This window comes from Portunus trituberculatus, chromosome 17 (genome assembly GCF_017591435.1).
Source record: "Portunus trituberculatus isolate SZX2019 chromosome 17, ASM1759143v1, whole genome shotgun sequence".
NCBI lineage: Eukaryota > Metazoa > Arthropoda > Malacostraca > Decapoda > Portunidae > Portunus > Portunus trituberculatus.
In genome coordinates, this window is record NC_059271.1 from 20,983,536 (window position 1) to 21,009,261 (window position 25,726).

A 25,726-nucleotide genomic window follows, 5' to 3' on the forward strand; every position below is an offset into this window, starting at 1 on the left:
GCCCGGGAGGAAGGGAAGGAAAGGGAAGGCTAGTGATTTTCCCTCCCGTCAATCGTAATGACCACTACAGTATCTGCACGCACCAACAGGATGATAACAGGGGGCTGGTTATCTCTTTTTTTTTTTTTTTTTTTTTTTTTTTTTTTTTTTTGCTGGGGGACGATATAATATTATGTTACCTATCTGTAATTTCTTGTAATCAAGAGACAGCTGACCGTCATTTTCGGGAGAGCATCACAGGGAGAAGAAATTCTTTGAGATGCGTGGAGCCTGGTATAAAAAAAAAAGATTATATAGCGTCTCTCTCTCTCTCTCTCTCTCTCTCTCTCTCTCTCTCTCTCTCTCTCTCTCTCTCTCTCTCTCTCTCTCTCTCTCTCTCTCTCTGGTCAACATCCATTCTTGCTCCAGTAAACACACTACCATTCATTACCAGGTTATGACGTCTGGCCTCACTGCTTTACCCCGCTATGTACTGTACTCATCATTCTGGGAGGATAAAGTTATGGTCAGAAATCGAGTATTCCTTTGCAGTCACTTCCGTTGCGCTGCTCTTTTTCCCTCATTTCATCATTGTCTTATATGCTGATTGTCTCCTTCCAACACTTGTTATCGATAGATTTTTAACAGATACTACTTGGCTTCAGCCTGAGGAAGAATACAAGGCACAGTTGAAGTGGGTGCAGATGGTTACTGAACAAGTAGTGACCTCGACTCTAGAAGCCAAGCTATTATTGTCTTGCTAGATTGCCTTCTATGTCAAAGGAATTCTGGTAAAAAAAATATACAAGACAAAAAGCACACTGAAGATGCCAATCCCAAAAGAGAATTGTCTAAAAAGAATATCGAGAACTATGAGGCCGCCATATGATCCCGTTGTTTTGATGCAGTGAGTAGCTAAATCTTATTCATGGAAAGAGTTTTTTGCGAAGCTCGAGGCATTACAATAAACCAGTAAGCGGTTTGCTTCATTAATTTCTTTTTTTTAGATTAAGTTGAGTGAAGTCAGGTTAGACTTTTGTAAAGCTCGAGGCACTCCTCTAAACTAATAATAGGGATGTTTCATTAAGGCATGCTTGCTTACCAAATAGGTTTTAATTCTTGATATACAATAGGATACGAATATCAATACTCATACCTACAGTATAATTACTGGCACGTGCTCCCGAGTAGTAGAATTAGTTTACTGAAAACTTTAGCCAACCTAACAGACTGACAATTTGTTATATACTTATTTGCAGTACAAGACAAACAATGTACGTGAGAAGTATGAAGGATATATCATTGCTTAAGCTTAAAATAAAAAAAAATAAAAAGGCTGCTCCACGTGTTGCGGTGATGGATTATACAAAAATAATCACTGCAAAATCCATTCAGTCACATCTGCGCAAGCTGAAGTACAGTCGTGGTCAGAAGCAAGTTAAACTGCAGACTTTTTCGACTTTGCGCTCGCTTTCATTTTCAAGTCTTCTGATTTGCTCATTAACATCTTTAATATCCTGAGACTAAAAAGTTTTTGAAATATCATAGGATTTAAAATAAAAAGAAAGTGCAAAACCCAACGGATAGGACCACAGAAGCATATTTGACTTTTAATAAAGATTATAAGCAGTTTGATATATTTTTAGTATATACGTTGATATCAGCCCCTTAATGCTCAGTATTCACTTATATAGTGCGAAGAATGAATGATGAAAGTAATAAAAGTAGGCGTGAGTGTGGTGGTAATTAAAAATAGAGGAATGAAATGCAACATAGTAGAGGTGACAAGTCTGCTTGGTGACATAGGGACAGTGGTAGGCAGTGAAGTGATTGAAAGATTATGAGTGCAAGATCACATGATTTACTCAAATGAGATGAAACTTTAGACTGATAAAAATGAAAGGATAACAGTAAAATATCAAACATTACAGAAATGTTCCTAATTGTCACACATAAATATATAGATAAAAGTATATATATCAAGTAATCTGCAATTTACTAATCTAATCATCGTTTGAGAGTTGAAGACACTACAAGTCGTTTTTGATTATATTAGAACAGTCATTTTCCTCTCACATTAACCATTACACATATTTCTACATATCAAGGGACGGAAGGTAAAAGAACATTACATCAAATGCAAGTAACTGCCCTTATCCTCAAGACTAAAGATAATTCCTTTCTAAATACTAATCCTAAAAGAAAGAACTGATCACAAATATAAAATCGAATAACAAGTTTATCTATGGCCTGAGATAATTGCATGAGCACCCCACAAGGCATAGTTTCTTGTCCATGTGAAAACCAAGAAACTATGACTTGTGGGGCAGCGTTCACTCGAGCCAGTTGAAGAGGGAGATGGGGCAAGACGGATACAGCGCCCAACAATCACCTCGTGTCCTCCCGTTGTGCTCTGCCACCAGGTACTCGTACATGCCCTCAGAGGCGATTGATAGAGACGCCCTGGGTGAGGAAAGCAACATGAAAGGGTCAAGAGAATCAAATCATTTGCTAGATGTAAGAAAAGGAGAAGCTAAAACATTAGATATTTTGAATTTCAATTAGGGCTTTTTTCAAAAGTCACTAAGTTATCGAAAATTAAAGGATTATATTGGATCATTATAGAGTCCCTGCCAAACTATCATTGGAGTCAAGAAAACAACCTTAAAAATCCCGGTGACATCCATAAGCATTGTTCAAAGTAATTGCAATAAAACTGGGAAAAGTTTCATATGTCCCCAAGAGAGAGAGAGAGAGAGAGAGAGAGAGAGAGAGAGAGAGAGAGAGAGAGAGACAGAGACAGAAACAGAGACAGAAATACTGTTACCACCACATGTACAACATAAACAAACCAAAATTCTCCTCTGCATCAGGTAGGCACAAGGAATCTTACGTGAGAATGGTAGTAATGACTTCTCCCATCATGCCGGCGCCCTCCAGACTGCTGCTCGCTCTTTCGCACACCGCTCGCAGCACACACGCCCGCCCGTCCAGCCCGAACCTGAGGACATCAACACCTTCACGGAGTATCTCGAGTGTGACGTGAGGCAGCGTGGGAATAAAATTATCTACATTGACTGCCAGAGAGCAAAAAATAAAGCTCGGATGAGAACCACCAGGGAAAAAAAAAGAAAGGGCAATGGAAAATAACGTATGGATTGCAGATAGATGGAAATAGATAATAGAATATGTAAAAAAAAAAAAAAAAAAGAAGAATTGACGTTCGTAATCATCTTTGACGAATAACACCAAAAGATTGATCTTGGAGGTGCATAATTTGAGGGATAATGACGAAAAATAAAGCACTGAAAAAACGAAAACAAAGGAAAAGAAAAAGAGGAAAAATGGAGACAAAGGTAAATGAGGTGAACCTTTTTTTTTTTTATCTCTTCAGTACCATGAGGCGTTTCCATATACATTCTGCTTACTGTTTGATGAGTTTATGCAGAAACTTAAGGGGAGTATTAGAATTATGAAGACTCTCCTGTCCTCCATAGATCTTTACTAATGTCAATAAAGTGGTCTAATCACACATAGATCTCAAGGTAAAAATGTGTCCCAGTTTTGAACGGGTTAGTAGGAAAAGTAACACGAAGAGGAACAGTGTCGAGCGAAGCAGTTTAGTCACAAGCCGTGTATGATTCAGTGAAGGCACAATGTATGTAGGTCAAGGGGAGTTACCTGGCTATTCTGTATGACTTTGGCCGGAACTGATAAGTGCACCAATACGTCATTAGGAAACCACAGGTATTATAATTAATGTATACAATTTTTTTACTCCTCCTCATCTTACTCTATTTTTTTTTTCTTCTTTTTCTTCATCCTCCTCTTTTACTTCTTCCACCACCACCTTCTCTCTCTCTCTCTCCCTCAGCATCCTCTACATACTTTTCGGTTTAATCTTTCTCCTTCGTCTCTCTCTCTCTCTCTCTCTCTCTCTCTCTCTCTCTCTCTCTCTCTCTCTCTCTCTCTCTCTCTCTCTCTCTCTCTCTCTCTCTCTCTCTCTCTCTCTCTCTCATTATCTTCACTAATATCATCATCATCATCATCATCATCATCATCATCAGTATCATTACTATTTTGTTCGCATGCAGTTCAACACTCGTGCAATAAGTAACCTTCATTATTCGGCCATAATGAACAAGATGCAGCCTTTAATTTTCTTAACAAAGGTAATTATTTCTAGTCCAGTAAATCTTCAAGCAGGTCGCCTCACGCCAAACCAGTCACGTGGAGAGGCTGGCTGGGGGTGTTTAGTTGTTATGACAAGCAAGTACGAGTATTTGGAACTTTGTAATGGACTAGTAAAGCGCGCGCGCGCGCGCGTGTGTGTGTGTGTGTGTGTGTGTGTGTGTGTGTGTGTGTGCGCGCCCGCGCTTGAGGCTTATGATTTGAAAGACGGTTTCCATACGTAAAGGGATTTCTTTCACAAGGCATTCAATCATATTTACCGGAAGGCAATGCGGGAACCCTACTGGTGACGTCAAGAGAGCAAGTTAAAACCATTATGCTTCTTCGTTCCATTCTTTCCCTCCTTTATTCCTTGTTACCTTGTTTCCATCCTTCATTTCTTCAGTCAGTCATGTCTGCTGCTGCATTTATGTATGGTTCATCTGCGAAATTATGAAGTGCATACATATTATTACAGATATTACAATCTTTCGGTCTTTTTTTTTCAGCCTTTTTGTTGCCCAAGGCCTGAGTCCCTCTTCCGTAAAACAGCTGGAGTTCTAATGTTTAGGCCCGAAATTGCATGGAGGACGAACCGGTTGGTAGAAATCTTGGCGGTGGCAGGACATCGTGGTCATGTTTCTCATCAAAACATCATGTCCTACATGCCTAAATGTATACGTTGGTTTGATATTACATGATGTGGATGAAAAGATAAAAGCCTATTAATATGTAAGCAAGGGAAAACATAATTAATTCATGATGGGTGCCTTGTGACGGGATGGGAGGGAGAGGGCAATGGAGGCTGCTGTTTACTTCATCGTAAGAGTTCTCCATCCGTTGTCTCAGTGAAGTGCGTGTATTGTATAAAACCGCACGCATGTAGTATCTTTTAACTCCCTTTAATAATAATAATAAGAGCAATAATAATAATAATAATAATAATAATAATAATAATAATAATAATAATAATAATAATAATAATAATAGTGATGATAATGACAGTATTCCGCAGACGTCCCTCTTGTTCCAAAACGAAGAAAACTCAGATATTAAATTTTGCTTCACTTTAATTGTGTTTCATCTTCCTAGTTTTGACAGTAGCAGTTAAAAATGCTTCTTTCCGAATGTTTAACTGACTAACGAACAATTCAACAGGATAAATTCTCGTATTCAGAAAACGTTTTGCTTTTCATTCAGATAAGGCCATGGAGATGATTAGCCTGATTTTCAAAAGTGTTTTTCTTGTTAAAAATGTAAAATTCTTGTAATTTGCCACTAAACCATAAAAAGCCACCATTAAAATACGTTATCTCTTTTACTATAAACGTTTAGAAATGGTGATGCCGCTTAGAAGTGTTTCAGAGTATGGTTCAAGACTATTTTATTTCATGAGTGACGTCATCAATAGATAAGCACCTCTCACATCGACGCGCCTGAAACTAATACCCTAGAGCAGTGGTTCCCAACCTAGGGGTAAATTACCCCAGTGGGGTAATGACCCCATATTTTTGGGGTAATGGATGTTTGGCTTGGGATGAGGCAATCAGTTTACATTTTCATATAATTTCAATGAAGATTTCTATTAATTTTTTCTGCTTTCTATGTATGAACTAAAATTACTTCTTTTCGTATTATAGATTTGCATTATTGTGTTGCATAGTTTCTATTTTGTCTGTTTTTGAAGTATGAAATACAGTTACTTTTTTTCCTATATTACGAGTATTTGTTCATTGGGGTAATGGATGATTGTGAAATTGTATTTTTGGGTAATCGCTGCGAAAAGGTTGGGAAACACTGCCCTAGAGGGACTTTTTAGACTCACTCTGTTGGTAGAGATATAGTTGTGTATTTTTATTTATACTGTATTTTTCACATCCACTGTACATATAGTCTTGTCTTATGTAGACTTGATATGACACTTATAGATGCATAAAAATACAATATAGACTAAAATACATGCATACATACATACATACAGATTTTGACCTTTCGAATGAGCCTAACAAGATGGTTGAGTGAGTTGACTTCTCGTATTTCTTAACCTGGATAAAGACTGCACCCAACATGCCATATCATGTAAAAACGTAAATCTTGAATGGCCAGAAAAAGATGTCCAGAGAAACAGCGAAAAAGGAGAAAAGACGAGGGGAAAAAGAAGGAAAAGTTTTCTAATTACGATCTATAATAAAGTACATATGACAACCCTTCCTATCAAGAAGGAGAGCAATGCAGAACTTTCACCTTTTTAGTACTTGAATCAATCTGGTGATACTAATATTTAGCTCTATTATTTTTCTCCTCCTCTTAGAATTTTTACCTGATAACTAACATTTGTAAGAGAAAAAGAAATAGTAACTAACTTAGGTACGAGTAAAAGATCTGATAACTAAACTTTGTTAGATGCAAGGAACTAATAACTAAGCTTTGGACGAAGCAAGGATCTAATACAGTAAATAAGCGTCGTAAGAGACAAGTTTTTAATAACTAACCTTTGGGAGAGACAAAGAACCAATAACTCACCTTTGGAAGAGCCTCTCCACCACGCCGTACAAGTTGAGTCGGTCATCTCGGCCTATATTCTCTCGTTTAAAGAAATCCGCTGCTGTAATGTTGGGCAGCGTAAACTCGTAGGGGACGTCTATAGTGAATGGAATGCCTGTGGGAGATGCGATTGTAAAAATGGTGACGACGCAACTCCATTGTCGCTTCGTGAGAGAGAAATGTCATAGCCAGGATGGGGACAAGGCGTGTGGGGTATTGACACAAGGAAAGGCGCGTCACATAAGCTGAGGTGGCTTCTGAGTGTCACTGTTATTGTTGTTATTGTTGTTCGCATCCGGATAGCCTACCTCCCTCCCCCCAACACACACACATACGCAAGAAATGACACTATGATAAGTATATTTTTTCAGACGCATCAAGTCACCTCCAGGAAAAGAATTGCTTCATAGTGGGCAATGTTATGTATTTTGTTGCAATGTCATTGAATTCAAGTTTAAAAAAAAAAATCATTACGCCACGTTATTCCTGAATGATTAGATATAACTCAAGTAAGTTTGTGCCCTCCACCACATTGTTTTCATTTGAATTCCACTCCGGTAAATTCCACCAACGAAGATTCCTCCACGAAAATAATTATGTATATTTCCACCCATCTCCAAAAACAGTTAAAACCTAAACTAATCTAACCTAGTCTAATGTAACGTAACATAACGTAACCTAATTCGTCATATGGAGGATTACGGAAGAAATCTTGTGGATGAAATACAACTGTACATATTTACGTGACAGGAAATACATTCTGCATCCCTTCATACTCACTGACTCCCGTGGGCGCCTCGATGGGGATGACGAAAAAGAACTCTGCGATAAAAACGCTGCCACTGGGCCAGTACAGGGCTGCTCTCTTCTTCCGGGACTTTCCCCCATGGTTCAGTTTCCCCGGCAGCACCGCCTCCCAAGGATTCACCGTCCGCTGTGAGGAAAACATAACAAGACATAAAATACAGCTCAACGTGTAACTTATTGCAAGAAAACTACATTTTGTGTGGCCAGAGAATGTTAGCGGAGAACAACAGGGTGACTCATATACTGCGTAGAAAGTAACACCTTTTAACGAAGGACTGATAGTAGTGAGATTATATTCATGGTTGAATTACTGCAGTTTCAATGCATCTACTCGTATATTACATAATCACACCAGTAAATGTGATAGTGTGGGAAGCTACAGGAGGAAACAAGATATTATATATAAAAGTATACAGAATGTCTGATCTCCTTTTAGACATAAGATTAGGAAAGCTTTAATACATACTTTTATCCCCCCCAAAAGGATACGTGTCTTGCATAGAAAAAAAAATCCGAGAGCCTTGCTATGAATATTACCTGCAGCCTCCCAGCGCGGCTAGCAGCATCCAAGGCGTGGGCGGGTTTCACCTCCCTGTGGTCGGGGTCGTGGAGAGCGTCGCTTGGTGCCTGATCTCCGCAACTACCGTCTATCACAAGGCTGAGGTCCGCAGAGGTGCCAGCGTTGGGGTGAGGCTCGGGTTGCTTCTCACTGTGCAAGATTTGTTGGGAGAGAGGGTGTGGGGAAGGGGGTTCCTCTTCATACAGCTGCAGGCCACGTGAGCCCATCTCCAGCATGCTTATGGTCACCGTGAGGGCCACAAGCAGCACAGGGCACCGGCAGGCGACCATGGCCACACCTCAGCAAGGCAGCACGTTAGCGTTCTTGTATGGTGTTCCGGTACAGCTTAATGAAGGTGAATCAAGATGTCACATCCTGTATAAGTAGTGACAGTAATGATATACTCTAATTAATTCAGAGGAGCTTGAAAACATTTTACTTAATAATTTTGATATTCCATCTGTACCCTGCTATACTCTTTTTCTCGTTCGTTCTTTTTTTTTTCTTCTGCTCGGGTCTCTTCCACCTCTTCCTTCTCATTCACTCATTTCTGAAAACCACTCTTAAGAAGATACCCCACTCATAACGGAGAGGGGGTGATGTCGCGACACCACTCAAGGCTTTCCTGGTGTTAAACACCATGACACACACACACACACACACACACACACACACACACACACACACACACACACACACACACACACACACACACACACACACACACACACACACACACACACACACGATACGCAGATCTCTCTCTCTCTCTCTCTCTCTCTCTCTCTCTCTCTCTCTCTCTCTCTCTCTCTCTCTCTCTCTCTCTCTCTCTCTCTCTCTCTCTCTCTCTCTCTCTCTCTCTCTCTCTCTCTCTCTCTCTCTCTCTCTCTCTCTCAACCTATAACCTAACCTAATCTACTTTGCATATTTCACACCCTATTTTATCCCGTCCTATTTAACAAACCTAACGTACCTGAACTATACCTGACTTATCCTAAACCATCTCAACGTAACTCAAATTACTCTATCTTATCCTAACCTACGAAATCGTATCCCAGTCTGAGCAACTCGGTCTTACACGGCACAGTTAAATCATTGTGAAAGTTGTATTTAGGAGAAATTTTGGATGCCGAAAGCTTATATGAAGTAGAAATTTACTCGTAATATAATACCTGATAGAGTTACGTAGCTTCGAACACTGCAAGCATATAGTATCTCAAAGTCATGGCACTGGAGGATTTGGGTAACCTCTATCGCTCTCTTCTTGGGTGTTGAAATATTCTGTGTGTGCGCGCCCCGTGTCCAGTGTCGCGAGTTTTGTGTGTAAACAACGGGAGGTGTTGGTGTCGCAGGCCCAGTGAAGGAAGGCGACAAGGACCTATCTTGGTACAAAGGAAGAGGGTAGAGTGTCCGTTAGCCATGAGTGTGGTGTGGAGTGTTGAGGCCGTGAAGTGCAGAGGACAATGTTGTGATGGTAGTAATGATTGTAGTGTTAGTGGTGGTGACACCGAGTTGAGTGGAGATGTTGTGATGCAGCGGGGCATATTTGTAGTGTTGGTGTAGCGAGGAAAAGGAAGTGTACATTAGAGTGACTTTATGTGGGTTTTCGGAGAACGGTGATTTTTGGATGTGACTTTTAACAGCATGTAAGGTATAAACTTTACAATGAAGAATATATTTTAAGCATCAACGCTATTCATTAACACATATTATTTCCAAATAGCACAGATAATTCCTAAATCACATGAAATAACTTATTGTTAATCGGAATACTCGTTAAGTAAATGCTTCATCATTGTAAATAGTGACGTATAATTACAAAAGGTATGCATCATCATAGACTTAATAATACCATATAGTGTTAATATTTTTTTCTCTATACGTGATCAATCTTTACTCATTCATTTGTTATGTATGAAGGACATTGGTCAAGGAAAAAGAATAAACGATAACAAACCCTTTCAAATGCTCCCCATGCAAAAAAAAAAAAAAGTAAAATACTTAGATGAAAAATGAATATATACAATAGATAAATTAATAGATAAAGAGAAAGGGAATCAAAAAAATGGTTTTTGCTATCTACCACATTCATGTCGCTTTGTCCATTACTGTAAACCCTTTATTGTTATGCTATTATTGTTTTAGAATTCCAGGCACTATGAAAATTTGTTGGCATGGACACAGAAAATACAAAGAAGATAAAGAATTAATTTCCGCTGAAGAGACTAAAGTATAAACGTGTCTAAAAATGTTGTATGTAACGATATAGAAATTAGTGGAGCAGTGAGGCAGTTAAGGATGCGGACATGACCAGGCGGAGCGAGGGTGTGCTGTGGGCCATTTAAAGGGGATGGGAACACTGACCGGAGGAATTATTGGGAGCTCATACATATAACTCGCGACGTATTGTCCTATTACCATGGAAAAAACAACAAAAAGAACAGAGTGGCAAGCGGGACGTGCTGCATTTATACGACCACTGTGCATTGAAAGTTATGGTGATTCCCGCTTTCATTATGACTGACCGAAGCCCTCACCAACACACACACACACACACACACACACACACACACACACACACACACACACACACACACACACACACACACACACACACACACACACACACACACACACACACACACACACACACACTACGTTCCTTTTTCAATGTTACCAGAATTTTATAAGTCTTCCTTTCTCCATCTCAGGATAATATTCAGTACCATGTAAATAAAAAAGAAAAATAGACAACATTGATGGTAGAGATCTTTGCTGATATCACATAGACCTTTGATTTAGTTATTGACAGCCCAAGATGAAGTTAAAATTAAAGGTTTGAATGTTATATGAGATTGTGGAGAAGATTGTTTGGCAGTGGAAGTGTTGTTGCTTACCATCATGTCCCTTACCATATCATCATATCATCATGAAGTTTTAGATAAAGTGGTAGGTGAAGTCAGTAATCGGATTGCTGGTGCGGACTCAGTGGTATGATTTGAAAGATTACATTAATTTATGGATAGGGATGACAGATGGATAAAAGAAAAACAAAACAAAAACATTAGAATTTAAAAAAGAAGGGGGAAACTGCAGCAAGCCTTCAGACCTATATTTGTTCGTCCTTGCATAAAATATGTCTAACCATTTCAACTCATCCGATCCATAGATTCGCCCAATCATTTAAATCTCCACATTGAGTTAGCATTAGTAACCTGATTGTTGACGCCATTCCGTTAACTTACCACATTAATTTAAAACCTTTTAAACATAACTCTATCAAACCTGAACCATTTTTTTTCATTCTATCCTTACTACTGACCAGGAAAATTGTTTGTATTCCTTATATCACTTATATATAGATGCTCATATTTTGTGAAGGCTGGCTGGTTTCTTGCAGTTATCCTTTACGCTATTGTTCACTAGATTGGGTAGTTAATATAAACGAGCTAGATCCTCCATTTCACAAGGTTAAAATTCCTTCCCCATCACAGACCATAAGCTCCTCAAGGTAAATTTCCCTAAAGAGCATTTCTACCCCATATGAAATACCTCATATTCATTTCCTCCAAGATGAAATTATGTTACGCTAGGTTGAGTTCGTGGGACTTACCATGGAGAAGAATATATTAGTTTTTTTTTATGGTTAATTCTCTTAGACTAGTGTGTCTGAGTCAGGAGCAGAAGGTAAAGAGCAGCAGCTACAGACCATTTAAGGAGAGACGGAAAAAATAATTGAGATTGCTTTGAAAATAGTAAATTATAAATAAATAGCTGGAGTGAATAAGTAATAGGCACGCTAATGAATGAATAAACAAATCGAAAAATAAAAATATGCACTGGTAAAGGCTTCCTGCGTTGCTGCGTATCGAGCTCTTAGAGGAGAGTGAACGAGGAGAGACCAAAATTATTACGTCTGTCTGTCTGTCTATTTGTCTGTCTGTCTACCCGTCTATGAATATGTCTGTGTGTCTATCTTTTTATCTGTATATCTATCTATCTATATTCTATCTATCTATTTTTCTTATCTATATATTTTGATGTATACCTACCTGTCTATCCATCTATCTATCTGTATGTCTATTTACGTATCCGTGTGTCTATTTATCTATCTACCTATCTATTTATCAATATACGTAACATCTATCTGTCTATCTATTTTTTCTATCTATGTATTCATTTACCTCTCTATCCATTTATGTATATATTTGTCTATTTATCTATTTGTATATCAATTTGTCTATTTATCTATCTATCTATATCTACCTATCTATCTATCTACCTATCTATTTATCTATCTATCTGTGTGCTTATGTATTTGCATTTTAAGATACTGTATTTATATATCTACCTGCATATAAAGCAACCATTTAGTCAATCAAACAATCTCTATCTATCATCCTATTAATTTACTTGCGTATCTCTTTGCATCTAAAAAAAATTACTGAGCTGAATTGGATCAAATTTCTTGCCTCTTAAACCAATGAAGGAAACACAATATAAATGAAAACATTTTAGAGAGTGGACGACGAGGCATGGTACGATTAGCACAACTTCCTCGGAAAATATTTTTGAAGAAATCCCCGACCCGGGATACTAAATTCTCCTCTCATAAGCTTATTACGCTCCCCGGAAGTCACAGCGCCTCCTCATAGACTTGTTAGAGATTGCTTCACAAAAAGTTACGGCGCAGCGGCACAGCGGCAAACTTGGGAGAAGGGAACAAGGGAAAACTCTCACATACGGTAAATTCAGGACGAGGGAAGGATATAGGAGACTCGGAAAAGAAAATGTTGACAATTTGACGATAAACTATTGCCTACACGCATTACCTTGATTGGATTAGATTTGTTTATTTTAGATTGCGTTTTAATTAGTTATATTAGATTATGCTAATAATTTTCTAAACTAACTAACAACTTAACTAACTTACTAGATTGGTTGATGATCATGTAACTCACAGGAAGGAACACTCACAAAGTGTTATGTTGGAAGGTGTGACGCTGACGGTACCCTGGGTAGACTGCGTAGTGAGAAGGCTCGACGGCTACGAAACTTTTCTTTGTCGTGGTTTTAATTCTCCCTCAGCTCGGTACAGTATTTCGCCGTGCTTGAGGCGTCATCTGTACAACTGTTGTAACACGAGGCCGCAACAAGTGAGTGAGTAGAGGGCATGTGTGAATTATTGAAAAGCTCCCCACTGACTGGGCGTCCGGCACACATAGGAGCCATGAGGACAGCGGGCTGGGTGGGCGAGAGGGTCAGGGTTGCCAACACGGGTGATCAGTCTTTTCAGGGAGTAGAACACTGCACGGGATTAGGGCGAGGCTTACGTCACAGGTCCGGCATGGTGTTCTTATAATAATTCAGATTATGCCTATATAACTTAATTAACCTGCGAAGCTAAGTAATATTGCCGTGCTTATTCACATGAAAGTGTATGAACTTCAGGAGTGAAATGTTGAATGTGAAATATATATATATATATATATATATATATATATATATATATATATATATATATATATATATATATATATATATATATATATATATATATATATATATGGAGGAAATATCTATTGGTGCTATGACTTCATTGGGCTTCATACGAATCTTCTTAGTGGTTGCTATAGAGAAGGAAAGAGGAAAATAATGACAGCAGTGGTATAAAAAAGTCTTTTGTCCTGATTGGCTCTTCCCACACGAGGAAAGTAATCTCTTGTTCTAGACTCTAGAGTCTAGAGGAACAATAGTGCTGTGAGGAGCTGGATGGGCCAGACATGCCTACACTCGTTTTCTGACAGAATTCAAAATACTGGAAGCAATTTGAGTTCATGAAAATGTCCGTCACATAAATATTTCGATTGATGGAGATCTCAGTCTGTTATTTAGGTGTATGTTCTTTTATTTGTTTTATAAGTGAATAAAAAAAAACATCCTGCATTTCCCGTATCGAGTATTTCAAGAAATACTGCTCTCAAGTGTAGGCAGTGTTTAGGTTGGTAAACATTAAAAACTTCAGACATCCCTGAAAGAAATACTCTTATGAAATATATTTTAACACATTGCTCACTTTATATAAATATATCTATAATATCTCAAAACTAGATGGCCATGTCTTCAAAAAGTGTAGAATTATCAATTCCCAACATATCACGGAGCGCTAGAAAAATCCAGTTATCAGCAAAAAGTGTGCAGCGCCTTGCCTCGGGCGTTAGGTCACACACACACAAAAAAAAAATTATGAAAGGATTACGAGAATTGGCGACTTTTCCCTAATATCTGTCACGAGTGTCACTACAGAGCTTCGTTTCTTTTCACTCTCAGCCCTCCCAAGTTTGTGTTGGTGAATGAAAGGCGTATAGAAGGATGGCAACGAATTAGTGTTTGTCAAGGGAATGACGATGGGTATTTCAAGTGGCAGCGAGCACTGAAGAAGGGATTTGAGTAGTGTAGGGTAGGCTGGGAGATGTAGGAGTGGAGAGGATTATAGAGTAAGATTACAGAGTACATTGGGCGGATATAAGGCAGTGGAGGAGTATGGAGCAGACTGAGAAGACACGTAGATGCATGTTAGTAAATGTGACCGAAGGAAAGACTTGATTTTCGCATGACACATGTAACTAAGTGTGTGTGTGTGTGTGTGTGTGTGTGTGTGTGTGTGTGTGTGTGTGTGTGTGTGTGTGTGTGTGTGTGTGTGTGTGGTCTTCTGTGTACAATATTCTAATATCTGGGCTCGTGTCGTCTGCATCATAAAGTCTCGCTGTAAAAGGGAAAGAGACCGACGAAAAAGAAGAAATAGAGAAGAAGACACGTACGGGAGGGAAAAAAAAAAAAAAAAATGTAGACTGATATCAGGACATAAACATCATATTATAACAAAAGACAGGCGCTGCAGAAGTCACGTGTATAGGGGCGACAATCAAGCTATTCATTAATCTATATTCAACCAGTCTTCTTTATACATGCACACAAAAGAAAAAAAAATCTTGCGTCTCTACGACTTTCTCTCTCCTGCTGCATTGAACTCTTGGATGACGCGCCTAAGACTGATTGACTGGTGTACGAAACACAATAAAAAACACCACGGTCACCCTCACTTGCGTCTATAGGAGATCGCAATGGAGTGAGTCGCCTCCCATACACATTTCCATAGATTTTGTGAAATCATGGTTTCTCTCCTGCCTCCGGGCCTTAGGGATGAATGGGTAGTCACGTCTTCCATACACTTATTGCTGGTTTTAGTGGGATATCCAGGCCAGTATATATATAGCTCTCAGCACAAGCAAGTTAATTTGACCCGTTTCCTTACTAAGGCTTGAGGAGACTTCTGATGAGGCTATAGCTTGTTTGTCGCTCTCTCTCTCTCTCTCTCTCTCTCTCTCTCTCTCTCTCTCTCTCTCTCTCTCTCTCTTCCCCTCCAGTTGTGTTTTCATGTCTGTTTGTCTGTATGTGCAGTATAGGAATGTCAAAACTACTTGGGTATGCATCTGTGTATTGATTTCCCCACCTGAGGTCAAGGGATATGAGATTACGCGCCACTCCCCACCCTGCAGCACGCACCCCTCCAGGACGATAAACCATTCATAATGCACCAACCTATTGATGTGACATCGATTCATGGAGGCCTTACTCTGCTGGTGTCTAGCCACACACACACACACACGCCCGGTAGCTCAGTGGTTAGAGCGCTGGCTTCACAAGTCAGAGGACCAGGGTTCGATTCCCCGGCCGGGTGGAGATATTTGGGTGTGTCTCCTTTCACGTGTAGCCTCTGTTCACCTAGCAGTGAATAGGTACGGGATGTAAATCGAGAAGTTGTGACCTTGTTGTCCCGGTGTGTGGTGTGTGCCTGGTCTCAGGCCTATCCGAAGATCGGAAATAATGAGCTCTGAGCTCGTTCCGTAGGGTAACGTCTGGCTGTCTCGTCAGAGACTGCAGCAGATCAAACAGTGAAACACACACACACACACACACACGCCCGGTAGCTCAGTGGTTAGAGCGCTGGCTTCACAAGTCAGAGGACCAGGGTTCGATTCCCCGGCCGGGTGGAGATATTTGGGTGTGTCTCCTTTCACGTGTAGCCCCTGTTCACCTAGCAGTGAGTAGGTACGGGATGTAAATCGAGGAGTTGTGACCCTGTTGTCCCGGTGTGTGATGTGTGCCTGGTCTCAGCCTGGCCTATCCGAAGATCGGAAATAATGAGCTCTGACTTCGTTCCGTAGGGTAACGTCTGGCTGTCTCGTCATAGACTGCAGCAGATCAAACAGTGAAACACACACCCACACATGCCGAACGAACGATGAATTACACCGTTCACCAAGTCTTGTGAAACTCACTGACCTACCGAGCGCCCGTTTGGAAGCAAAATCTTGGTCACCTATGGGATTATTGTAGCAATCTTGGTGAACGGCTGGAAATCATATAAAGCATAGAATGAAAACCATAACTAATCCTCAGCTTCAGGAGTTTCACATGATAGAAAAGAAAAAATATTGCCACAAAGGAGGGAAAGAAGAAAACGGCTGGCTGAGAGCGTCCCACTGGCGGGCAGGGATTACCAGAGACGGAATGACATAGATTAACGGTAATGTTTTGAGTGCGGAAATGCCGGTACACCTCATATATTACTTAACCTCCTGTTGGTAACTCACTGGTAGTGTCAATTAACATATCTTCCGTGAAAGTAAAACAAAATGAGTCTTGCTAAAATTGCTCTGGTGTGCTTGTGCCTCTTCGCGAGCGTCATGAGGAGCCCGGCGACCCACAGTGCTCTGGATGACACCGCCTCCCTGCGCAACATCACGGCTGAATATCACGAGGCAGACACGGACTCTGACTCAACATCAGACGACCCTAATATAATGGGTGAAGACACAAGCACAGATACAGATTCCGATGTTACTGATTCGGATTCTGAATCTGATGCTCCCACCGATACCTCTACCTCCACAGACGGAGATTTTGCTTACGATCACTATGGTTTTGATGATGCAGCGCCGACCTCGAACTCCACAGATACTGATTCAAACTAGTAAGGTTCAGTAAGGTGACATTAGTTTAGGTTGGTCATGGAACTGCAGTAGGATGAATCATTAGTGGTTTTTCTTTCGCATGTTCATAATGTCATGTCTCAGTACTAATAGTTGTATTAATAGAAGTAATAAAATTGATAATGTTACGTATTTTCATCTACCTTGCATTAACTCTATTCATTAAGGTGTGCGGTAGACGATGTGTGTATTCTTGAGCAAACAGATACACTATAATTGATGGAGATATAGAGGAGACAATACGTTAAGTTGTCCACAAAAAAAGTGTAAATAAATCATGATACTACTAATATTCTTACCACAATTTTATCCTTCCAGTTGTGTTTATTTCTGCGTATGATTTTATTTATTTATTAGCTTTTTTTTTCTACGTGTATTTTCCACTGTATTCTAAGGTATTCTCTGGTGACTCATTAAATGTCAGAACAGGGTTATTAGGCTACTAATTTCGAGTAAGATTTTGATAGATTAAAAGTAATGCCACTTAATATTCCTCATAACGGCGACTCTTACTCTGAAGTTTAGTGGTGAGCGGGAAAAAATGCCACTTGATAATCCTTATATTGTGTTGGGTAGTGGCCAGGGAGTGGCTTAGGGATGGGGGTGAAGCTGAACCTTTACATTGCTCTCGCACATCTTCCTTAATCACTAAAGAGTTATAAGGCATTCATATTTAGTTTATTCATTTACCTACTTATCTATTTGGAGTAATTTCTGAATATAATATTGGTTAAATATTGGTATATCTATTTTTGTTCCATTATCCCTCTATTAGGTGGTTGTGAAGCTTTTGTTCTCTTTTCTTAATGCTGTGAATTGCTGTTTATCACAATGAGAATTTATTAAAAGTTGCAGGCTTTCGTTTTCTTTTGCTATTGAATATACTCTTAAAAAATACGAAAAGAGATGACTATCATTTATTTATTCTTTTTTTGTTTTCTTCCATATGTTCTAGATATTCATCTTACGAACCAGTCAATTATTAGATATATTGTTCCTCTACTCTCTACATCCACCCTCTCAGAATGCGCCATCCTTACTTTATTGAGTAGGAACTAACTATATTCCGTCAAATAATGGGGTGCACATTTAAAATCTAGCTTCATTTTGTTATGAAATAATGAGTCTAGATTACATGGTAGCTACATTTGGTCGTACACAGAAGTCAGTAAACAGTGGATGCACTTTTAAAAAATTCACCCATGGTATTGTATTTCGCAACAACCTTCCAAATTGTCTGCTAAACACGCCTCATGTAATTATAACTCGTTGCAGATAATGGCTCACTTTCGCTGGCATAACTCCGTATACTCCTATATCTCGCTCAAACTATGGTCGACACAATTCTAGGAACATGCAGCAGTAGTGACGTTTTTGTTTTTCATCTGACTGTCATGAAAACAATGTGGGCTGATGGTTGAGGGAGTGTTCCGAGTAACTATAACTATCACTATTAGCATAATCTGGTGCACCATTTCTATTACAGCCTACACCATGAAAAAAAAAAAAATATCCTGAAACATTTCCGTGCTGCACCTTCACTGCATTTGAAGTTACTATTTTTTTTTTTTTTTTTTGAGGGGGAATTATGTAAAACTAAAAAAAGATTTCTACATAATCAGCAGGTGACTGTAGTGAACACCACACACTGAAGAACCCGGGTAATCATCTTCAATATTACGCTGTTTCATCATCTCTAGTACGATAATTTCACTGCTTAAGGACTTGTGAACATGGCAACACTTCTTCTGACTGATACCTTAACTATTGACAACCTTTTAATATTTTGTTATTTCATCTTTTCTTGTACATTAATTCTGCCCCCTGATGACTATTAAACAAAGGAACACTACTGGGAAATACTGACACTCCTGGTTATGCTCGCTAAGTGGATCCCGAGTCACTGAACCAATCACATGCCTTCCTATAGAACAAGAATGTGAGACTCGTTTCGGATGGGTCGGAGACGAGGCTAGCTGGTAGCATACCACACGGGCAGCAGTGAGCAGTCATCAGTAACTGTTGTTACACAGCACAAAAGTGTTTATACGTGTGCGGACTCCTGAAACGTTAATTGTTACAGGAAGCTGAAGATACCTACGCTCACCTCTCATCGTGTCCTTAAAAGTGAGTTCTAACTTATTGATGTCATGGTTAACTGGTGTTGAATTACTCATAGCTTTGTACGTTGATTGTAATGAAGGTTAATGTTTGCAATCGGATCTTGTGGTAATATACTCTTTGTACTTCACGTTTATGATTTTTTTTTTCACGCGCTTGGTTACTATTGGCTTGTAGTAATGCTTTTGAAAGAGACAGTCCTGCAAGTAGTTTTCCTCAATCTTTCTCCCCTTCTTGTGACTGTTTCCATGAATTTGGCGTTGGTTGCGGTTTCAGTGTCTATTGCACTGAATGGAAGACGAGATAGGCGAGGAGGCTACGAATGAACGTGACGTGGTGGTGTGTTGAATATAGTGAAATGTGGTGATTCCTGCTGATAATAATATAAGGTTTGTGATGTGAAAGGGTAGTGGTATGTGACTGGAAGATGTTGATTGAGTGGATGTAGGTTGATGGTATAGACTATAGATAATATAGTAATGGGGATGTGGTGGACAAAAATGGTGTCTTACTTGTGTAACGCTGGGTAGGCATTATGAGATTGAGGTTAGATGCAGTAGAGTGGAGTAAGAGAACATACTTCCAAGTGATGGCACGAATGCATTGCTACGGATAAGATGGGACAGGTGGGTGCGTGGCGTGGCGGTGGCGGGCAGGTAGCGTCGGAGGCATGGTGATGGTAGTGGCGCGGCTGAGTGGCCAGTGGGTGGTGCGCGGCTTGCGGGGGAGGGCGCTATACCTGCGTCCCGGGTGCCCGACCACGAGTGTTGTGTTTGGGAGACGGCGAGGTCCGCGCGGCGCCTCAGTATCTGCCACATTACCACTCTGCAAACGCTTGGAGAAGGGAAGGAAGAGAAGTACGTGTGGAAAATAAACTATTCTTTACCCAGACGTGACTGAATAAAGTAAATAAACGAAAAAAAAAACAGGTTCATTCACGTAGATCTTCATAGAATTTCAGTGAGTAGTGTGATTACCATTCTAAGGTTGTTAAGTAGAGTGGCATAAGTAGATTATTGGAAAATTCTTTTATTTACGTGGTTTTGTCGATGTTTACTCAGTGTAGAGTGTGTACTATTCCAATGTGCGGTTCTTGCATGTGTACGCGGTGACAGGCAGGAGAGAAGGTGAGCCAGGTGTGAGAGGGAGTGAAAGTGCGTGACACAGGGATCGACTTTTGCCCGAGTTAGAGAGGCGCATTTCTTGACGCTCGCTGAGGTAATATAGTTAATCCAGATTTTCAAACGCGTCGTATTGTATTTAAAGTAAACATAAAAAAGTCTACATTTCGTGAAGTGGGAATGAAATATTCTCTCGCGTTTATCGTTAAGGTAGATACACTTCCTGACTTTATTAGAGAGAAAATACGCAATCAAGATGTACAAGCACAAAGTATATGAAAAAAGTTAATAGACACGTCTATATTCTATGTTGCGTGGGTAGAATGTTATCTTATATGTTTCGTTGAGTTGCAGAGATGCATCTTTGACTCACTTGAATTATTTGATAGATAGATGAATAAATACTAATCAAGATATATAAACACGTAACAGAAAAAGCGTCCATTTTTCTTGCCACGGAGAGAATGTTGATTTCTTGCATGTTTCACCGAGTTGGAGAAATGCATTCCTTGACTAGCGGAAGGAGAATAGTAAGTCAACACGTCCAAACATATTATAACTAGAATAAAAACACGTCTATCATTTTCACTAATCGTGGTTCACTCAATAAGAGAGACGCATCCGTGACCCACTGGACGAAAGGAATTGATCAGGAGAGGAAATAATATTCAAGGTATCAAAACACGTCATATTAACAACACAAAACACACTAAATTTGCACAAGAGGGTTCGTTTCTTTCCCTTTTCATTCACTTACTCATCCTTGACCCACTGAAAGAAAAATGATTATAGAGAAAGAGAAAAAAAAATATTAATCAAGGTATCAAACCACATCAAAGCAGCCTGGGTAAACAGAAAACATGTCTATATTTAGTGACACGAGGGAAGAATGTCCTAGTGTCACGTGTCTCGTTGAGGAGTAAGTATTCTGTCCTTTACTATCACGGAAATAAAATAAAAACGTTAATGGTTGAAAAGACTACCGAATATAAGGAAAACCTGTACAATCCGTGATATGAGGATCTAATCTCTTTCTCATTGTTCTCTCTCTCTCTCTCTCTCTCTCTCTCTCTCTCTCTCTCTCTCTCTCTCTCTCTCTCTCTCTCTCTCTCTCTCTTCTCTTTCTTTCTTTCTTTCTTTCTTTCTCTCTCTCTCTCTCTCTCTCTCTCTCTCTCTCTCTCTCTCTCTCTCTCTCTCTCTCTCTCTCTCTCTCTCTCTCTCTCTCTCATTCCTCGATTCCGCGAAGAAAGAAAACTAACAATTTAAAATGTCAGAGCACGTCATAATAATCCTGTAAAGAAGAAAACGCAAATATCTCAACTCAGAGACTAAACTTAGAAGTCTCACGTCACTGAATATAGAAAAAAAAAAACCCTTCTCGACTTCACATCTAAACAATACCTGCTTTAAATCCCACCCTTCCTGATACAGTAGACCTAAACTCCACACATTAGAGAACCCGTTGGATGATTAGAATGATCTGCACGTGAAGCTGGAGTGTGTTTTTAGTGCATATCTGGCCAATTTCAAGGGCGATAGTAATAATATTCGCCCAAGTGCCGCGTGGATCGGCTGAGAGGGAAGCGAAGGAAGGTGAAGAAAAGAGAGAGGAGAGGTTTGTAGTGGACGGGAGGGAGGGTCAGTGCCGTGCTCGAGGGGAAACCATATGCTAGTGGGACCGAACTTTTTTATGTATGCCAACTGAAGCTTTAATCTGGATGAAGTTATGGAGAGAGAGAGAGAGAGAGAGAGAGAGAGAGAGAGAGAGAGAGAGAGAGAGAGAGAGAGAGAGAAAATTCAGTGGTCTTATGGTACATTTGTTGGAAAAAGATGCCTTGATGAGTCTTATCGAAAGAGAAATTGTGAGACGGACAGACAGATAAACAGACACAGAAGAAATTAAGATTGTCAGTGGAAAAAAAAAATGCAAACAGGTCAAGGTAAACAAACATGTGAATTATTTTTCAACACCTAGAACGATTTCGTGACAAAGTAATTACATTGACTGCACACTCCTCCAACAACTACACAAACAACAGTAACACCAACAACACTGCAAGGCAACATTCTACGAAACTTAACCCTCCTCAAAAACCTCCATACAAGCAACAAACATCATCTCGAATCGATTACAAAGCTATAAACCCAATGAAACATGATGCAACATTTGAAAAGAAAAGAAAAATTAATGAAAGAAATACAGACATAACTTTCTTCCAGTTTCATAGGCCGAGCGTACACGAGCTGCCAGCCGTATAAGTTTTCGTGGTATTTATCGACTCAGCTGCGACACATTACCAGCGTGACACGCCACACGGCTCACTGGTAATGTACACGAAGGAAAAGTGGACGAGAGTAAAAGAGGCTAAACAAGAAAAAGGAACGCGTGAGCAAAGCCGAGTGTCCAGTATAATTAGGAGCTGAGTGCTTTTTGAAGAGTGTTTTTGATGAGAGAGAGAGAGAGAGAGAGAGAGAGAGAGAGAGAGAGAGAGAGAGAGAGAGAGAGAATCCATAAAAAAAACTATTCATATATTTAAGTCAATTTTATATTACGATGGACTGTCACGAACTCAGCTGAGTTTTGAACGAGTCATTACTAATATTTTGTGTTACTATAGAGACTGTATGATATTTATAACACAAAGGTCACTCCATGGTCAGTTGCTTCTTTCTCTCATGCATAAGTAAAATAAGAAGAATAAGAAAGTAAGTGTTAACTGGAACTATAATATTACCTTCAAATATTAAAACTTCATCATATTGATCTGTAAGTCTGCAGTGAATGAAAGAAAAAGAAAACGAAAATAGATGAATAGATTGATGGTTTTAGCTTTATTGAAACTGTATGCGATAAAAACGTAAAGAGAATGAAAGAGTAAAAAGGAAGTGTCGAGGCAGCATATTCAATTATTAGTATGATCTTTGTATATTCATAATGTGACCTTGCAATGAAACAAAGATTGATTAAATTAATAGATAGAAACATAACACTGTAAATAAAAGAATATTGAAACTAAACAAATTATTACCTTCCTCTTAAAAAATCTCATCTGGTGCATAAAGAGTGGAGCGTAATTATGTAGAAATGATCTTACTCACGCTTAGGAATCGAGTAACCTACACTCCCCTCCACTGTTTTGCGTTTTCCCTGCAGTATCGTGGCCCCTGATCCGCTGACCGTTGCCTTAAAAATCCTATGGAGTGATATGTTCTTGGATGGCCAGAAGACGAAGAAAAAGCACAGAATGTAACACGGCTACTGGACATGATTGTACTTAACAATATTGCAACGGTTCGATTAGAGAATAAGTTTTCCTTCGCTGAAAAAAAAAAAAAACACGAAAAAAAGCAAATTAAGTATTATGTCTAAAATTTTGCGTCTAATAAGAGTGGAAAACATAAGAATAGACATTATGTAGATTGATGTTACTTATCATTATTTAGAAACGTACCAGTCTAAACTGGAAAAAAAAGATAAATGAAAGGAATATAGGGTGATTTTGATGTGGGTGCTATAATAGACAAAAAAAAAATAAAGAAAAAATAGATAAAAGATAAGTTGCAGGTTTACACCGATATAATATCCAAACCATACAAAATTTCCTATTACTTTTCCTCATGACTATCTATATTTCTTTAAAGTAAGAAAGTTTACTTATTTTTACGTGTGGTACAGTATTTCTTTGGGGTAGAGCATTTCGTGTAAAAGGAAGGCACCCACTATAAATTGATTTCGGACAGTTTTTTCCATCAGGGTTTCTGGTTTACTAGGAAGGACTCTGGCTGTATTTTTGTTCGTCTTTGCACAAAATTCTGGGTTAAAGCGAGATAGTCACTTGGGTGTATAGGTCGAGAGAGAGAGAGAGAGAGAGAGAGAGAGAGAGAGAGAGAGAGAGCTGGGGGATGAGAGAATCGGCTTCCACGTAGTATAGAATGAACGAATTCCTTTCTCTTCTTGTAACTTCTCGTCGTTCTCCTTCTCTTCCTCTTCCTCCTCCTCTTCCTCCTTGTCGACGTCGTATTCCTCTTTTCCATCTTCCTCTTCCTTGCTTTCCTTATCCTGGACTCTTCGCTCTCCTCCTCATGCTCTTTCTCTTTCTCTTCCTGGATCTCTCTCTCTTCTCCTCTTTCAGTACAGTTCCTGTTGGTATGTCTTCTCATCAAAAGTGTTGTGGGTCCCTTGTGAGTGTTTGCTGTGGTGTGAGCTGTGTTGTTCTTGTTCACTTCCCGTTTATTCTCCTCTTTTTTTCTCTCTCTTTTCCCTTTATTCCGCCATTACTGCAGTCATCGTCATTCGTTGTTATTTATTTTATCGTCATTTTATCATCATTATAATACCATCATCATCTTATGTCTTTTTCGTTTAATCTCTCTCTCTCTCTCTCTCTCTCTCACTCTCTCTCTCTCTCTCTCTCTCTCTCTCTCTCTCTCTCTCTCTCTCTCTCTCTCTCTCTCTCTCTCTCTCTCTCTCTCTCTCTCTTCAAATTCAAAATGTTTATTAAGCTTTTACAAACAAATCTTAAACTTAAAGTGGACATGTTTTGTGATACAGCTGGGCCCGTTAAATGAAAACATTTTTTTTACAGGCCCCTATGGGATGCTTATCATTAATTAATTTCCGAGACAGTTTAGACTTTCTCTTAACAACTTACGACTTCACTGTGTTGAAATAGAGAGAAAAAAATACTAACAAGAACAAATATTATAATGATGAGAGGAATGAGACTATCTTTACAACTTATAACTTCACTGTACTGATATAGAGAGAAAAAAAAAATGCTAGCAATAACAAATAATAATAGTTGTATCCATGGTCTGGCTTCTCCGTGTTCGTGGTCATGTATAGGGGGGTGTTAGGTGACAGCAGGTGGGTCGTAGTTATACCCATGGTCTGGCTTCGTGGTCGTGGTCGTGTATGGGGGGTGGTAGGTGACAGCAGGGGGGTCGTAGTTATATCCTGCATGGGTGAGGTCTGTATGGTCGTGGCTTGAGTGGTCGTGGCCGTGGGCGTGCTCAGGGAATGCAGTCGAGAGCCCCGCGAGGACGAGGACGAGAAGTAAAAGATGTGTCTGTGAATTGGCAACAGTGAACCAGAGGGAAGAAGATCGAGAGGCAGTGAAGAGAGGGAAGAAGTAGTTCTCTCTCTCTCTCTCTCTCTCTCTCTCTCTCTCTCTCTCTCTCTCTCTCTCTCTCTCTCTCCCTCCTATATTTTGTTCCAAAGACTAAAAGCAGTAGTAATTGAAAAAAAAAAATAAATAAATAAAAAAAAAAAAAAAAAAAAAAAAAATATATATATATATATATATATATATATATATATATATATATATATATATATATATATATATATATATATATATATATATATA

The 25,726-nt window shown here is 39.3% G+C and overlaps 2 protein-coding genes across 4 annotated transcripts in view; one reads left to right on the forward strand and one right to left on the reverse strand.

The window, feature by feature from the left end:
* Positions 1-1,166: 1,166 nt before the first annotated feature.
* On the reverse strand, positions 1,167-8,349 carry LOC123504881. Its single transcript, XM_045255786.1, has 5 exons — positions 8,038-8,349; positions 7,474-7,627; positions 6,673-6,808; positions 2,873-2,980; positions 1,167-2,442 (listed from the first exon to the last, which is right to left on the reverse strand). The coding sequence occupies exons 1-5, from the start codon at positions 8,347-8,349 to the stop codon at positions 2,313-2,315; spliced, it is 840 nt and encodes a 279-aa protein (XP_045111721.1). The 3' UTR covers positions 1,167-2,312.
* Positions 8,350-19,124: 10,775 nt separating this feature from the next.
* LOC123504908 (Kv channel-interacting protein 2-like) overlaps positions 19,125-25,726 on the forward strand; it is a 287,700-nt gene continuing 281,098 nt past the window's right edge. Inside the window, exon 1 of one of the 3 annotated variants that reach the window (XM_045255820.1) lies at positions 19,125-19,242. The gene's annotated coding sequence lies outside the window, so the exon portion shown is untranslated. Of the gene's footprint in view, positions 19,243-19,944; positions 20,197-25,726 lie in introns of those variants that run through there. The other 2 variants (XM_045255818.1, XM_045255819.1) reach the window with 2 other exon arrangements.

Bases quoted from the DNA above. Each gene is read 5' to 3' on its own strand.
- LOC123504881 (XM_045255786.1), bottom strand. From the start codon at position 8,349: ATGGTCGCCTGCCGGTGCCCTGTGCTGCTTGTGGCCCTCACGGTGACC. The intron at 7,628-8,037 runs GTAATATTCATA...TTTTCCTCACAG, and splicing joins GCCGCGCTGGGAGGCTGCAG to CGGACGGTGAATCCTTGGGA. The intron at 6,809-7,473 runs GTGAGTATGAAG...CATCTCCCACAG, and splicing joins CGAGGCGCCCACGGGAGTCA to GCATTCCATTCACTATAGAC.